A 16,540-nucleotide genomic window follows, 5' to 3' on the forward strand; every position below is an offset into this window, starting at 1 on the left:
TAGTGTGATCAGGGTTTCTTTGGCCAGGTTGATGTTATTGGGTGTGAACAGGGCTGTTACGTCAAAGGAGACCATTATTTTATCCCCTTCTATCTTGGTTTCTTTGTTCAGAAATTCTTTGCTGGAGTGAATGGAGTGGCGTGAGTCTTCTAAGTGTTTTAGTCTTTGATGTAGTTCCTTGGCTAGGCTGTATGGTGTTCCATGTAGTGAGACTATGGGTCTGAGGAGGGGCTCCTGGTTTGTGTACTTTGGGTAGTCTGTGGAGGCATGGTGTGTTGGATCCATCTAGTTTCATTTTTTGGAACCCTGTCTTGTTTAATTCTCCTGATTTCTGGAGCTTTTTGAGTAAGGCTGTATTTCAGTTCTCTATTTGTGGGGTCGGGTCTATCACCACCTGTTGGTAAGTGTCGGTATCTGAAAGCAGTACGTCCGCTTTCTCATAGTAGTCTGTTCTGTTTAAAATGACAGAATCCTTTGTTTGCTGGTAGGGTTACAATGCTTTTGTATTTTTTGAGTCCCAGTGCTTTCCTTTCTTGTCTATTGAGTGTGTTTCCTTCCTTTTTCCTCCTTAATGTTGGTGCAACTGTCTGTTCGATGGTCTGTTGGGTTTCTTCTGTGAGGCTGTTGTCTTTCAGTGTTGTTTCTAATGCTGCTAAGAAATCTTTCTTGTCCGCATCCTGGAATTTGTAATTTAATCCCCTTAGTAAGATGGCTTTTTCAGTGTTTGTTAAGGGTCAATCAGATAAGTTTTTTTTTATCCATGCTTCTACATTGTCTGTGTTGTTATTTTGTTTGTTTGTCTAGTTATTCTGCAGGGAGAATCGACGTTTCGGGCATGAGCCCGAATAAGGGCCCCTGAAGAAGGGCTCATGCCTGAAACGTCGATTCTCCTGCTCTTTGGATGCTGCCTGACCTGCTGCGCTTTTCCAGCAACACATTTTCAGCTCCTTAGGTATTCATGCAGGAAGTACAGCTGTTCACGGGTTGCACTCTGTCAGATGGTATTGGTTTCCCAACTTCAGACCAGTTTTAGTGTATTTGTACCCATAGGTGGTAGTGAGCAGAAAAGCAGACAAAACGTGCCCAGAAACCCTAGCCACTCTCCCCTACATCAGATATCTTGGAAATGACTGCCAGACTACTCAGGAGAAAGTGAGGACCGCAGATGCTGGAGATCAGAGTTGATAGAGTGGTGCTGGAAAAGCACAGCAGGTCAGGCAGCATCTGAGGGGCAGGAGAATCGACGTTTCGGGCAAGAGCTCTTCATCACAAATGACCCCTTGGCATCATGGTAGCCCACGAACCCACCAACACACTAATACAGCAGCTAATTAACATAAAAGATCCTATACAGACAACAAGCAAAACATACATTTAAAAAATGTCTTGCAAAAATTGTAACAAACACTACAACTAGCCACCAGGATAAATGAACATCAACTAGCCACAAAAAGACATGACCCTCTTTCACTAGCACCCTCACATATGAATGAGGAAGGACACCACTTTGACTGGGACAAAACGTCCATCCTTGGACAAGCCAAACAGAGACATGCATGGGAATTCCTAGAAGCATGGCATTCTAACCAGAACTCTATCAATAAACACACCGATTTGGACCCTGACTACCACCCTCTGAGAAAAAGAACAGGAAATGACACCACCGACCCAAGGAAACCTAAACACACAAATAAGAGTGCAGGGCATGATACTGGCGCCACACGGTAAACTCACTGATGATATTACCTAGTATGGTGACAAAACGTCTGAAAACGAACCTTCGAGTTGAGCGACAAAACTTGGATCCTGTCTATGTGAAGTTTGCATATTCTCCCTGTGTCTGAGTTTCTGCTGGGTGCTGTAGTTTCCTCCCTCAGCATAAAGATGGGCAAGTTAGGTGGATTGGCCTGGTCTGCACAGGCTAGGGAAATGCAGGGTTACAGTGAAAAGGTGGGTCTGGGTGGAATGCTGTTTGAAGGGCCAAATGGCCTGTTTCCATATTGGAGGGATTCTATGAGAGGTTTGTAAAAAAAGCTTAAGGGAAACACCCAGAAGTTGAGAAAGAGAGCGATTTTTGTTTTGAGCAGCTGTGAAGTCCTTGCATAATTAATGGAATTGAAAGATCATCTCCATAATGCTGATCATCAAACTACCATTGTTACAAGGTAAAAACAATGACTGCAGATGCTGGAAACCAGATTCTGGATTAGTGGTGCTGGAAGAGCACAGCAGTTCAGGCAGCATCCGAGGAGCAGTAAAATCGACGTTTCGGGCAAAAGCCCTTCATCAAGAACACAGGATGAAGGGCTTTTGCCTGAAATGTCGATTTTGAAGCTACTTGGATGCTGCCTGAACTGCTGTGCTCTTCCAGCACCACTAATCCAGAATACTATTGTTACAAAATCCATCTTGCTATATCAAACATATATATAATCATCTATCTGCCCACCCTGAGCCCTAGCTGATGAATTAGTACTCCTCCATATTGGACAGCACTTGGAGGAAGCAGTCAGGGTGGCGAGGGGCCAAACTGTGCCCTGGATTGGGGGGTGGGATTTCAAAGTTCACCACCAAGAGTGGCTCAGGTTGGTTTGGTCTGAAAGGACAAAGCTGCAAGACTGGGTCTGCAGGTGGGGGAGGTGAGGGAACCAACAAGGAGGGAAAAACATACTCAACCTCCTCCTCACCAAACCACTCAGTTCCTGATGTCATTACAGCCTTGGTTCAAACATGGACAACTGAGGAGAATCCCAGAGGTGAGGTGAGTGCGACAGCCCTTGACCTCAATGTCATGCCTACAACATAGGAAGGTGGTTATGGCTGCTGGAGGCCTGTCATTTCTTCTGCAGGAGTTCCTCAGGGGAGTATCCTGGGCACAACCCAGTCTGTATAACTGCAGGGATGGTGGTTTCAAGGGTGGGGTTTAAGAATGACAGGTTCCCAGGTCATCATCCTTGGGGGCAAGGGAAATAGTGTACAAATCAGAGTTTATGGCTCAAGGTTGACTAATTTATCAAAAATAAACCACATCTGTTTCACTGATTTCCTGTAAAGTTGCTTTGCTTGGGCTCTTACAGCACATCTCAAAAAAGCATTGGGTCAGGAGGATGGTTATTCCCAGTAAATCACTCAAATATAAGGTGTGAGACAAGGTGTACAAATCTTTTTTTTTGCAGTAGTGCTTATTTTTCCCCAGCACCCATGGTGTGTGTGTGCAGGTGTGAGTCACAGTGAGAGACACAAGGTGCACAAGTCTTTATTCAGTATCCACTACCAGGAAGATAGGAAACACCCGAGTGGCCAGTGACAAGCACTGCCCTTCTCAGAGGGTAATGCTGTGTGATCAAAACAGTGAAGGGGAGGGTAGGGACTAAATCAAAATAGAGTTGGAGGGAGAAATAATACACTCCACTCCCTGCGGCGCCCACCTCTCCCTGAACAACTCCAGGGTGTTGGTGGACACCGCGTGCTCCTTCTCCAAGGACGCCCGGGCTCTAACGTAACCCCGGAAGAGGGGCAGGCAGTCGGCCCTAACGACCCCCTCCATGGCCCGCTGCCTGGACCTGTTGATGGCCAGTTTGGCCAGGCCCAGGAGCAGACCCACAAGGAGGTCTTCGGACCTACCCTCTCTCTTCCTCCTCAAGTGCCCAAATAGCAGGAGCATGGAACTGAAATGCAACAAAAAAACAAAAAGTTAAAATCAAAAAGGGAGTGCAAACGCCCACACCCAATGTATACATGGTCCACGGACTCCACAGCGCCACAGAACAAGCAGTTGGGCTGGGAGTCCATGAACCACCGCAATCTGTGGTTGCAGGGGACTGCTGCGTGCAGCACCCTCCACCCCAGATCCCAGAGAGAAAGGGGGAGGACTCCTGCGTAGAGAGACCTCCACTGGGGATCCCCACCACCCGGTGGAAAATGGGCACACGCCAAGGCGTGTCCGGACGGTGGATGAGGGAGAAGAGGTGGACGGTGTGCAGCAGCAGTCTATACAGGGCCCACCGTAATACTTCCTTAAAAGGGACAAAACTAAAATTCCGGAGGCGGCTCAGGTTGTGGGGCACAGGCTCCCGCGGGAAGTACGGGACCTTGGGGCCAATGTGAAATTCCATCCGGGCCGGGGTGAGCGCGGACGGGATCCCACCGCACACCTGAGCGTCCTCCAACTGGCGCACTACGTCAAATGGCAGTGGCCATGAACCGGACTTCGACCACTGTCCTGCCTTTCGGTTAAACATTTACTGCAAAGCTGTTTGGGGCTCCTGGCAGTCATTTTTGTTATACTTTCATGGGGCAGCCTTAACAGCCCTCTGCCCAATGAAAAGATCCCCAAACCCCACTTAGTTCCAGTCTCAGCAGTGTGTGCAAGTGCCGTGCCTCAGGGACAGCCAGTTTGTGTGGAGGAACCATAACCCAGTGAGTGTGTGTGTGTTTTGGGTCCCACTGCACAGAGAGTCAGTGCATGTGGGACACATACCCCAGCGAAATGATCTGATGACAGAATGAACATTGGCCCCAGAATGTACTTTTGATCCCACCCAGTTTATTGCCTACCATTCATTTTCCATTTCACAACAGTTCTTAAAAATTGTCATGTTCCTTTCTCTTGAAGGCAGATAGATATTGAAGGCATACTTAGTGTACTTGAACTCAAGACCCTCCTCTGCACCAGCACCCTGAAGACGCAGAAAGGAGTCTCACACTCTACTTTGGAATGTTTATTTCATGATTTTTCAGTATAAAAATAATTGCAGTCCATCCATGAAAATCTGTTTCTCCAACTATTATTCATCACAATCAGTAAATTACCCTTTCCCCAGGCACAACCCAACTAACAGCTTCAATCATTCATTCAAATCAGTTGCAAATATCATCCTCATTCATTAGCACTAGTTATAGTTAACAAACACTTAATTTATACTGAGGGGCTTGGGATCACCTCAGTCCTCTCAGGCAAAAATGGATGATCTCAACTTTTCCTGTGTTACATGATTACGTCACACCGACCAGGAGAGAGTACGTATTCGCTGGGCATGGGATGGAAATTTACTCCTCGAATATTAAATGTAATTAACCTTTACAGTTGTAGAAATGCCTCCAGCTGTATAATGCTTGAAGACATTGAGATACTTGAATAGTAATGAGTACTTCTGTAATACATAAGATGAGAAGTTGAATAAACTGCGGTTTAAATGAAGCCAGAATATTTCAATAACTCCCCTTTTGCTAGTTTCTTAGATGCAGAAACAATTGCACAAGTGGCTATCTTATTCTGAAAAGAGTTTGAATAATAAGACACCCCCCATGTAATCGATAAAATAAATTATATTTTCAAAGGTTTAAGTTCTGAAACAAATGTCTGCATTTTAAAGTGATGGTCACTGCATTGATGTGATTCTGCTCAAGAGCTGGGTCATGAAAGAGAACTGGAGCCCTCCACATACTGGATTTAAAAAAAAACAATGTCTCAACACTGGGCAAGGGAGTGAGCACAAGCAACTGGTGAGAGCGGCAATGGGCAACATTATAATAGGCACTGGAATAGTTTAGTAGAATACACAACACAGAACATATCCACTCAGGTCCACGCACATTATTTCATTCTGGTTCTCTGACAGCAAAGTTTCACCTTCTCCCCACTGTATAGGGAACAGGTTTCTTCCAAATCCCAACTGGATTTTCCAGGGAGTCTCTTATATCAACGGCTTCTAGTTCTGCTCTCCTACCTCCTCCCTCTCCTTCTTCTTCCTCCTCCTCCTCCTCCCCCCCCGCCGCCCAACCACCACCACCAAACAAGGAAGAATTCTTTCGGTATCCATCAAAACATTTCATCATTTTAAAGACTCAACTAGATACAATAGGTAGCTACTACTCACACAATAGTACAGGTGTGGTCTGACCAAGGTTCAAGCCAAGTTTAATGCAATCATCAGACTTTCCAACTGGAAATTCAGTTTTATGACCTTACTAAACTATTGTCACTGTGATTGGCATATTTTGTACTCTGGAATTTAGTCTGGATACAACCTTTTCATATTCTTATCCTTAAAATCAATATGCAACCAGTTTTGCCTGAATATATTCCCTTACATTTCAGTGTTGAACTTCAATGTATTTCTTTCCATTCTACCCAGAAGTACAATCCCACACAGCGATCACAGACTTCTTTAACCCTAGTGCCCACCAGCAGTAACCAGCTGTGGCGCCAATTAAATATCTACAAGCAAATCAGAGTGAACAGTCAAAGGTGTGTGTGTGTGTGTGTGTGCGCCTGCGCATATACACATGAAGGTGTGGGGGATTAAATCAAAATGGGGCCATGGGGGAGATAAGCACTGTATCCTTGAGGTACTTCTTTGAAGGCATCGAAAGGACTGATGGATACCATGTACACCCTCTCCAATGACACCCAGGCACAAACTACCATGGAAGTGAGCCCTTTTTTATTAAGTTTATTAATGCCCCCTTGTAATTGGCTTCAGATTCTCCTCCTCTACTCTCTACCCCAGTCTGGCGCATCATCATTTACAGTTCCAAGATTAACATCATGTGACACCAATAAATGGTGCACAATACCAACATAACCAGGAATAGGAACTGATAACTAATAGTCGTGTAACTAGCTCTAGTAAATGACACAACCAGGCATAATCAATGTGACTAGAATCTGGTACCAGAATAATTAGCACAGGGAACCAGTCTATCCATCACTAGGCACAGCCATAACCAGCAGACTGCAACCAAACCAGAGCTAACTAGGCATTGCTGTAACTAGCACTAAATAACCACACCTACATCGATTGGCACAAAGATAGCAGTAGATTGTGCAGAATAGTCAAGGTGATGAACTCCTGGGTATCATATGGGTTAATACAGCCTGGATAATTAACTGCAGATTTAAGATTTAACTTTTAGCTTTTACTGGTAGAGGGAATGAGTTTCTGAGCCACAAGGTCATGCTGCAGCTGTACAAACCCCTGGTGCAGCCACACTTGGAGTATTGTGTACAGTTCTGGTCACCGCATTATAGGAAGGATGTGGAAGCTTTGGAAAGGGTTCAGAGATTTACTAGGATGTTGCCTGGTATGGAGGGAAGGTCTTATGAGGAAAGGCTGAGGGCCTTGAGGCTGTTTTCATTAGAGAGAAGAAGGTTGAGAGGTGACTTAATTGAAACATATAAGATAATCAGAGGGTTAGATAGGGTGGACAGGGAGAGCCTTTTTCCTTGGATGGTGATGGGTAGCACAAGGGGACATAACTTTAAATTGAGGGGTGATTGATATAGGACTGATGTCAGAGGTAGTTTCTTTACTCAGAGAGTAGTAGGGGTGTGGAACTCCCTCCCTGCAACAGTAGTAGACTCGCCAACTTTAAAGGTATTTAAATGGTCATTGGATAAACATATGGATGAGAAGGGAAGGGTGTAGGTTAGAGATGGGCTTCCGATTGGTTCCACAGGTCGGCGCTGGAATGTTTATGTTCTATTTAGCAAGAGTAAGTAATGGACTTGTGCCGGACAGATGACCATAAAAAGGAGGTGGTTATTCAGCACATTGCGCCAGCTCCACAATTCAATCTGATCATGGCAGTTTGAACACTTCAATGTCTTTTACTCAGGCCATCCCCATAGTCCTATAAACCACTGGGAATCAGAAACCTATCAAACTCTATCTTAAACATACTCAAAGACAGAACCTCCACAGCCCTGTGTGGTAGAGAATTCCAAAGATTCACCACCTTTAATACTACTTTTCATTCTAGGCCCAAGTGATATTCCTGTTATTTTTAAATTGTGGCCCTCGTTTGAGACTCCCAAACCAAGGGAATTCTCTTACTTGCTTCTACCCTCGCTATTCCTTTAATTATTCTGTAGGTTTCAATGCGGTCACTTCACATTCTTCAAACCTGTGGAGAATACAGAGCCAGTCGGTCACTCTCCCTTGACAGGACTATGCTGCTCTCCCAGGAACAAGACCTGGTGAATCTTTACCGCACTCTCTCCACGGCAATAACAACTTCCCTGACATAAGCAGACCAAAACTGCACACACTACTCCAGGATCAAAGCCCTGCAAAAGTGGAATGGAAAATATGAATTGTTCCCTTACACCACATCATTGAAAGGCAGTAACTCCAACATCACAGCTTTCCTCTGGCTGTTTGACATCATGAGAGCAATGCCCCTGATCTCGAGCCTAGCAGCTCCACACACTCTGCACCCTGAGAACAGTCCCCCATCAAGATTTTCAACCACTCAGAATTCCCACTGCCAAACATTCAGAGAGATTTGGAAATTTTTTGGATATTGTCCAGGTGTTGCTGCAAATGCTCTGATGTCTGAGGGTCCAGAAATGCTGAACAACCAGCAATTATCTTCACTTAACCTCACAGGAGGAATAGGTCATTCAGCCCCTCTAGCCTGCTCCACTATTCTGATTGTGGTCTCGACTCTACGTGAGCCTAGACTGCACTGTGAAAACCCATCCAACACTGCTACAAATAGCTTCAATGACCCAGCCTTTTCTCTGAGGAGGGGAACTCCAAAGATACATGACCCTCAGGAGATTTCTTACTGCTGTCTTACACACTAACCCCTCATTTTTAAACACTCTCTATATTCTAATTTCTCCCACAAGAGCAAATACACTGTCCTTGCCAACTCCCTCCAGGGTGTATAAGCTGCAATAAGACTACCCTTCACTTGAAACCCTGACAGACTTGTCCAATAATTGTGTGAATGAGGTTTGCCCTCAGACATGGCTAAGAGCTCATCTCCAGATGAGGATGTACTCAGACTGGGGTCAAGGCCACAAAGTGAACTGTCACTCCAATACAACTCTGCAATTCGCAAATGCATTACCGATAAAGTAGAAACAAAATAGTATGGGATGCTAGAAATCAAATAAAAACCACAATGCTGTAAAAGTGCAGCAGTCAGGCAGCATCTGTGGGGAGAGAACAAGAGGTAGTCTCAGAGTGAATGGGCCTCTCCACATTCAAATCAAAACTTTACATTTTGTTGTTGTTTCCCTGACAAATGTGACCAGGCCATTATTGTTGGATTAGCATTTTCTCCATACTATATCTTAAAATGGAAATCTAAATGGTGAGGATGGGCTACTGGAGTAATCCAGAGCCACACAAAGCAGAAACATTTACAACTGAACCAGGGAGAGGGTGGTGCCAATGTTGCCCAGCCAGAAAGCAGGAAAAACCCGGCCTTGAAAATCTACTTCATAATAAAACAGCCTCATCATGGAGTCAGTGACTGAATAAAAGGCCACAATCCCTTGGTTATAGTCGAGATGGACTCCTATGATTCTGGGCTGAGACACATGCAGGATAGCTTCCTGGCCTTTGTGCCAAACAGACAGCTTCTGGCCAAAGCTCTCCAAGCACCAGCTCAGTGGGCTCCTTCCTAGACGACTCCTACTCCCTTGCCTATCCAGGCTGACATAAGCAAGCCCAATTGCCCAGAAATTGCTGCCCTCATTGTTCACTTCCCAGTAATGGCAGCCGCTTGAGAAACTCTGCAGCCCGAGGACCTGCACACAGTTAACAAACCTCCCAGGATGGTCAGGATAGGGCTGTAACTGGTTGGCCACACTCAGGTGGGTGTAGTCATCACGCACGAGCAGCTTCTTGTGCGCAGTCCGGTGATCAAAGGTGATTTTCGATTTATCTGCAGAAAAATCAGAACAAATCCTCATCAGTCAATACAGTCACTGCTGTGGAACAGGGAGAGTTACACTGCAGGCAATTGCCTCATGGTAATACACTGGATACCCAGATAGTGGGAACTTGGGCTTGGATCCCACCACACCAGATGGTGGAGTTTGCATTTAGTACAACAGAATTGCATTCAATAAAAATCTGGAATTAAGAGTTTAATGATAATCACAAAACCATTATCCATTGTTGGAAAACCCAATCAGATTCATTCACATCCTTTACAGAGGGAAATCTGCCATCCTTATCCAGTCTGGCCTAGATGTGACTCCAGACCCACAACAATGTGGTTGCCTCTGAGCAATTCGGAATGGGTAATACATGACAACCCAGCTAGAGATGCCCACGTCCTGTGGATGAATGAGAAACAACATGTCTGGGTCACAATGATCAGAATCCAAGAAATGGACAGACATGGGAACTGCAAAGCACTGCCTCAAACCCACTGTCACAATGAAGCTGGCCATGTGAATGGGGCAGTCCACGCTCCACTTCACCTGATCAGACCACCCACTTCAGCTTCGCGGCCTCACTAAACCTTGCCACTAACTTTCCCATGGAGGGGAGGTCATTGGGAAGCAGCTGAAGGTGGTTGGGTTTAGGGAGAAGTGGATAAGGAGGAAGGGGGAAAGGAGAGAGAGAGAGATTGTTCTGGGTGATACTCACACTGCAGCAACTTGCATCGAGTCATTGGTAACGTAGCAACATTAAACGGTTTTTCTGTGGGGGAGAAACACAGATACATTTCACTCTCTTACATTTGTGTTGTTACAACCCAGAAAAGTGAAACAACTTAAACAGACTGATAGATTTACAAACTTGGGCAGATTCTGTTAACATTATCACAAACACATCATTGAGCTTTACACAGCATCAGCAAACATGGAATTATTCACACTGTAACACTGCACACATGGGCGAGAAGTGGGGAACAAATTAATCTGATAAAACCATGCTCTGTGAGGAAGGCTTTGACCAGCAAAAGCACAGCACATACTTCAGCGTCAGAACCCCAGAACATGTCACCTGCAAAGATGAGCCATCAACCCCATTCCCAGACTGCTTGTGCAGATGTACGACATCCTATTGCACCATTAACAAAGGCAGCACGTCCCCCTTTCAAACCACAGCCATGTTTCCATCACTAAACCAGCAGCATGGGGGTCGTCAGAGAAGGTTATATCTGTCACTTACTGTACTCATCTGACTGCTCGGCACCTGAACCAGGCTTTGGACTGTTTGATGCTTTACTCTTGGTGGTCTCTGTGGAGTTTGATGAGAAATTATTAACATCTGGAATGGGCTACAATGGGTCACTTTATACTATTTTTCTCCCCAATGACCTTATCCACCTTTACCCAATACCATTAGATAGTGATCAGGAACCTTAGCTGGTTTCCCATCTGTCTGTCACACACAGGAATAACAGTACAATAAACAAGAGCAACACTCGGTTGGGAGAGATCCAAACCCCAGCAGAACCCCTCCCGGAATTTGAAAAGGCTGATGAAAATATAATCAGTGTCAAAGTGTGAACTGAATGAGAGGGATTGGATCAAGTGTTTTGTTCACTTTAAAGCTGTAAGGACCTGTAAGGATTTCAGATTCAGAGTCGGAGATAAACAGCAAGGGAACAGACCCTTCAGTCCAACTTGTCCTTGCTGATCAGAAATAATCTACTCCCATTTGCTAGCATTGGCCCATATCCCTCCAAACCCTTCCTATTCATATACCCATCCAAATGCCTTTTAAATGTTCCAATTGTACCAGTCTCCATCTCTTCCTCTGGCAGCTCATTCCATACATGCACCACCCTGTGTGTGAAAATGCTGCCCCTCAAGTCCATTTTATGTCTTTCTCCTCTCACCCTAAGCCTATGCCCTCTAGTTCTGGACATCCCTACCCCAGGGAAAAGACCTTGTCTATTTACCCTATTGCCCCTCAAAATCATAGAGCATGGAAACAGACCCTTTGTTCCAAACTAAACCAGTGCCACCTGCCTGCTCCTAGCCCATACCACACCAAACCTTTCCTATTCATGGACTTATCCAAATGTCTTTTAAATGTTGTACTTGTAGCCACATCCACCACTTCCTCAGGAAGTTCATTCCACACACAAACCACTTTAAAAAAATTGCCTCATGTCTTTTTAAAATCTCTCTTCTCTCACCTTAGAATGTGCTTCCTAGTCTTGAAATTCCCCATTTTAGGGAAAAGTCAACTACCATCAACTCTAGAGAGTGTACATGTGTAAGCGTGAGTGTAGAGTGGTCTAAGTCTGTGAGAGGATGCATGTGAGTGTGTCTGTGTGTATAGTGCAATAGTGGTCACCTGCAGTGTGACATGTCTACACTCACATACACTCACTCTCTCTCACACTCACAACCCCCCAACCCAAGCAGACACACACACACACAAAGACCCACATGCATATATACACATATTCACCCCACAAACGTATTAGTACTTGCAGAGTTACATTGTACTTTGCTCAAAAACTGTAAGACTCTGTTAACTCACTTTTTAGATTAGAATCAGCCTAAACATTATGGCATAGACAGAGAACACAGGGGGCTAACACCTTCAACATACTGTCTGGTTAATACCAACTGTTACAGTTAACCCGAGAATGTAACTTTTTTAAAAAGAGTTTTGTGATTTACACATGAAAGAAGTGAAACTATCATGGCATTCTAACAGATGAAAGACTCAACAGACAACCAAGGTATTTTTCAATGTAATTTCAGTTACATCACACTGTAAACTTTTGCTATAAATTCTGTGCCTTACAATTGTGTCCCCCACTATCACCTGATGAAGGAGCGACGCTCCGAAAGCTAGTGCTTCCAATTAAACCTATTGGACTATAACCTGGTGTTGTGTGATTTTTAACTTTGTACACTCCAGTCCAACACCGGCATCTCCAAATCATGATTTTATAAACCTCTATAAGGTCACCCCTCAGCCTCCGATGCTCCAGGGAAAACAGCCCCAGCCTGTTCAGCCTCTCCCTGTAGCTCAAATCCTCCAACCCTGGCAACATCCTTGTAAATCTTTTCTGAACCCTCTCAAGTTTCACAACATCCTTCCGATGTCTCTCAGTATTCCATAAGTTGCCGAACCAACATCCTAAACAGCTGCCACACGACCTCCCTCCTCCCATACTCATTAATTGACCAATAAAGGACTGGAGGGGGGTTTCAAGGTAGTCAGGAAGGAACTGAAGAATGGACTTAGGAGAACTAGAAGGGGGCATGAAGAAGCTTTAGTGAGTAGGATTAAGGAAAACCCTAAGGCGTTCTACACTTGTGAGGAACCAGAGGATGGCCAGAGTGAGGGTTGGGCCGATCAGGGATAGTGGAGGGAACTTGTGCCTGGAGTTGGAGGAGGTAGGGGAGGGCCTTAAATGAATACGTCGCTTTAGTATTCACTACTGAGAGGGACCTTGACATTTGAGGACAGTGTGAAACAGACCAATATGATGGAACAGGTTGATATTAGGAAGGAGGATGTGCTGGAAACTTTGAAAAACATCAGTATAGATAAATCCCCTCGGCCAGACAGGATATAGTCAAGGGTGTGGTGCTGGAAAAGCACAGCAGGTCAGGCAGCATCTGAGGAGCAGGAAAATTGACATTTCGGGCAAAGGCCCTTCATCAGGAATGGATTCATTGGAGAGGATTCAGAGACACAAGATTAATGATTTCTTGCAAACCCATAATTTGCTTCGAGATAGTTAGCATGGCTTTGAGGGGGACAGGTCACGCCTCATAAACCTTAATGAATTTTTTGAGAATGTGACAAAACACATTGATGAAGGTAGAGTAGTAGTGTACATGGATTTCAGCAAGGTGTTTGATAACCACAGAGATCCATTCTAAGACTTCTGCCCTTTATTATTTTTATAAATGACTTGGATGAGGAAGTGGAAGGGTGGATTAGTAGGTTTGCTGATGACACGAAGGTTGGTGGAGTTGTGGATAGTGTGGACGGCTATTGTAGGCTGCAACAAGACATTGACAGGATGCAGAACTGGGCTGACAAGTGGCAGATGGAGTTCAACCTGGAAAAATGTGAAGTCAATCACTTTGTAAGATCAAATTTGAATGGAGAATATAGGGTTAAAGACAGGAATCTTGGCAGTGTGGAGGAACAGAGGGATCTTGGGGTCCATGTTGGCATGTTGGAATAGTGTTCAGTTCTGGTCGCCTCATTAAAGGAAAGATGTGCAAGTTTTAGAGAGGGTGTAGAGGAGATTTACCAGGATGCTGGAGGAAGCAGTCAGGGTGGCGAGGGGACAAACTGTGCCCTGGATTGGGGGGTGGGATTTCAAAGTTCACCACCAAGAGTGGCTCAGGTTGGTTTGGTCTGAAAGGACAAAGCTGCAAGACTGGGTCTGCAGGTGGGGGAGGTGAGGGAACCAACAAGGAGGGAAAAACATACTCAACCTCCTCCTCACCAAACCACTCAGTTCCTGATGTCATTACAGCCTTGGTTCAAACATGGACAACTGAGGAGAATCCCAGAGGTGAGGTGAGTGCGACAGCCCTTGACCTCAATGTCATGCCTACAACATAGGAAGGTGGTTATGGCTGCTGGAGGCCTGTCATTTCTTCTGCAGGAGTTCCTCAGGGGAGTATCCTGGGCACAACCCAGTCTGTATAACTGCAGGGATGGTGGTTTCAAGGGTGGGGTTTAAGAATGACAGGTTCCCAGGTCATCATCCTTGGGGGCAAGGGAAATAGTGTACAAATCAGAGTTTATGGCTCAAGGTTGATTAATTTATCAAAAATAAACCACATCTGTTTCACTGATTTCCTGTAAAGTTGCTTTGCTTGGGCTCTTACAGCACATCTCAAAAAAGCGCATTGCATTGGGTCAGGAGGATGGTTATTCCCAGTAAATCACTCAATTAGTAGTCTTGCTGATATGATCTAAATGGGGCTCTTTTGGTATAAGGGAAACTTACTTTCCATGGTTGCATGTGACTTTTTAATCTCTCAACCAGGATAGGTAAGGAAGGCCTCATAACTAGTTTGAAACCTTTCTTTTTAATAATTCAGTAATTGATATACACAATCTTTATAATATCTTGTAATCTGTATCTGATTATCTTAAAGAATATTAATTGAAATGTAGTTGTATTACAACTGATTGATTAGAAAAAGACTTAAGAGGTGACTTGATAAAGGTGTACAAGGTGATGACAGGCAGAGAGAGAGTGGTCAGAGTAGATGTGTTCCCAAGGTGGAAATGGCTATCACATGAGCGCATAAGTGTAAGGTGATTGGAGGAAATTTTAGGGGCGATATCAGAAGTAGGTTCTTTCGAGTGCACTGCCAGCAGTGGTAACAGACTCATATGTTACAGACATTTAAGCAACTCTTGGATAGGCACATGGATGACAGTAAAATGAAGGGTATGTAGGTTAGTCTGACCTTGAACAGGATAAAAGGTCAACACAACATTGAGGGCTGAAGGGCCTGTATTATGCTGTTATGCTCTGTGCTGTAAGCGTCTGTGACTCTGCTTAAGGGTTTTGAAGATTCTGTTGAAAAGAATGCAATTTCCTATTTGGGGTAAAGTTACATTAAGTTTTATGAAGCTCCGATATGACAGGGGAACTCAGTCAGGTTTACAACCTGCAGTATGGGGGAAATGGGAGATGCTCCTGGCAGTCTAGGTGGCCACCAGTTTGACCAGCTGCTGGTACAGCAGTGTGTCTGCCAGGCTGCAAGTTACATGTGCTCTTAGTGGGAATTTCAGGGGAATGGGGTAATGGAGTGGAACAGAATAGAGGTGACACACAGCAGAGCTCAGAGTCCAGGCACGAGGGAGCTCAGCATGGTTGTACTGTATTTGTTTTAATGTAAGGAGTATAGAGTAAGGCAGTTGAGTTTAAGGTGCTGTTTACAAATGGGAATGTGCTATCATTGCTATTAGAGACACGGTTAAGGGAGGAAGGGGCAGATCTGGGCCAGGTCAACATTCCAGAGTCTACAATCTTCAGGCAAGAGTGGGAAGGGTAGAAAAATGGAGATGGTTCATGATGTTTATCAAAGAGTCAATTACTGCATGAAGAAATGATACCATGTAAAGCCCCCCAACTGAGGTCATATGGATAGTATTAAAACAAGGAGGGAGCAATCACCTTGCTGGGGGCATACAACAGATCGACAAACAGGTAGGCAGCTACAGAAGGGAGATACATAGGTAAATCTCAGGGAAGTATATAAATAAATAAACAAACAGCTGGGGATTTCAACTTTCCTGATATTAAATAGGATAAACTTGGAGGTGGTGAAATTCTGAAACTGTGCCCAGAAAGTGTTGCTTTCCTTTGTGCAGACATCCAAGGTCCATATGAGGCAATGACCTTTGGAACTGGAACTTCGGGGCAGCGTTCTCCAGGAAAGCCAGCATTTAGAAAGTGCAACCACACAGATTATGGCGCTGGACCGAATTTATGTGAACTAAAGTGGGCAAGTGGCAGAAGTGTCATCAGGTCACCATTTTGATGATAATGACTGTAAGAAAGATTTAAAGTCGTGTTGGAAAAGGAGAAATGAATGTTCTGAATTTTGATAGGATGAGACAACTTTTGGCCATCACAACTGTTGGAAAACGAAGTTCGAGTGGCGAGGTGCTTGGCCTGGACCCAGTGGGCCAAACAGCTTCTTTCCATGCTGTTAGAATGACAGAGTTTATCAGCAGCCCTTGCTGCTTTACCCCTTTATCCCCACCTCACATCAGCTGCTCATATCAACATGGGGATATGCCTTCACCACCACAACACGAAGAGGTGCAGG

General features: G+C 44.8%; 1 protein-coding gene across 2 annotated transcripts in view; it reads right to left on the reverse strand.

Annotated features, from left to right (window-relative positions):
• Nucleotides 1-4,706: 4,706 nt before the first annotated feature.
• The window catches only part of trim25 (tripartite motif containing 25), a 38,312-nt gene continuing 26,478 nt past the window's right edge, over nt 4,707-16,540 (reverse strand). For both annotated transcript variants that reach the window (XM_072559031.1, XM_072559030.1), the window contains 3 exons: nt 10,926-10,994; nt 10,398-10,451; nt 4,707-9,684 (listed from right to left, as the gene is read on the reverse strand). In XM_072559031.1, the coding sequence (XP_072415132.1) occupies nt 9,158-9,684; nt 10,398-10,451; nt 10,926-10,994 (650 nt within the window). In that variant the 3' untranslated portion in view covers nt 4,707-9,157. The remainder of the gene's footprint in view (nt 9,685-10,397; nt 10,452-10,925; nt 10,995-16,540) is intronic.

This window comes from Chiloscyllium punctatum, chromosome 39, assembly GCF_047496795.1.
Source record: "Chiloscyllium punctatum isolate Juve2018m chromosome 39, sChiPun1.3, whole genome shotgun sequence".
NCBI lineage: Eukaryota > Metazoa > Chordata > Chondrichthyes > Orectolobiformes > Hemiscylliidae > Chiloscyllium > Chiloscyllium punctatum.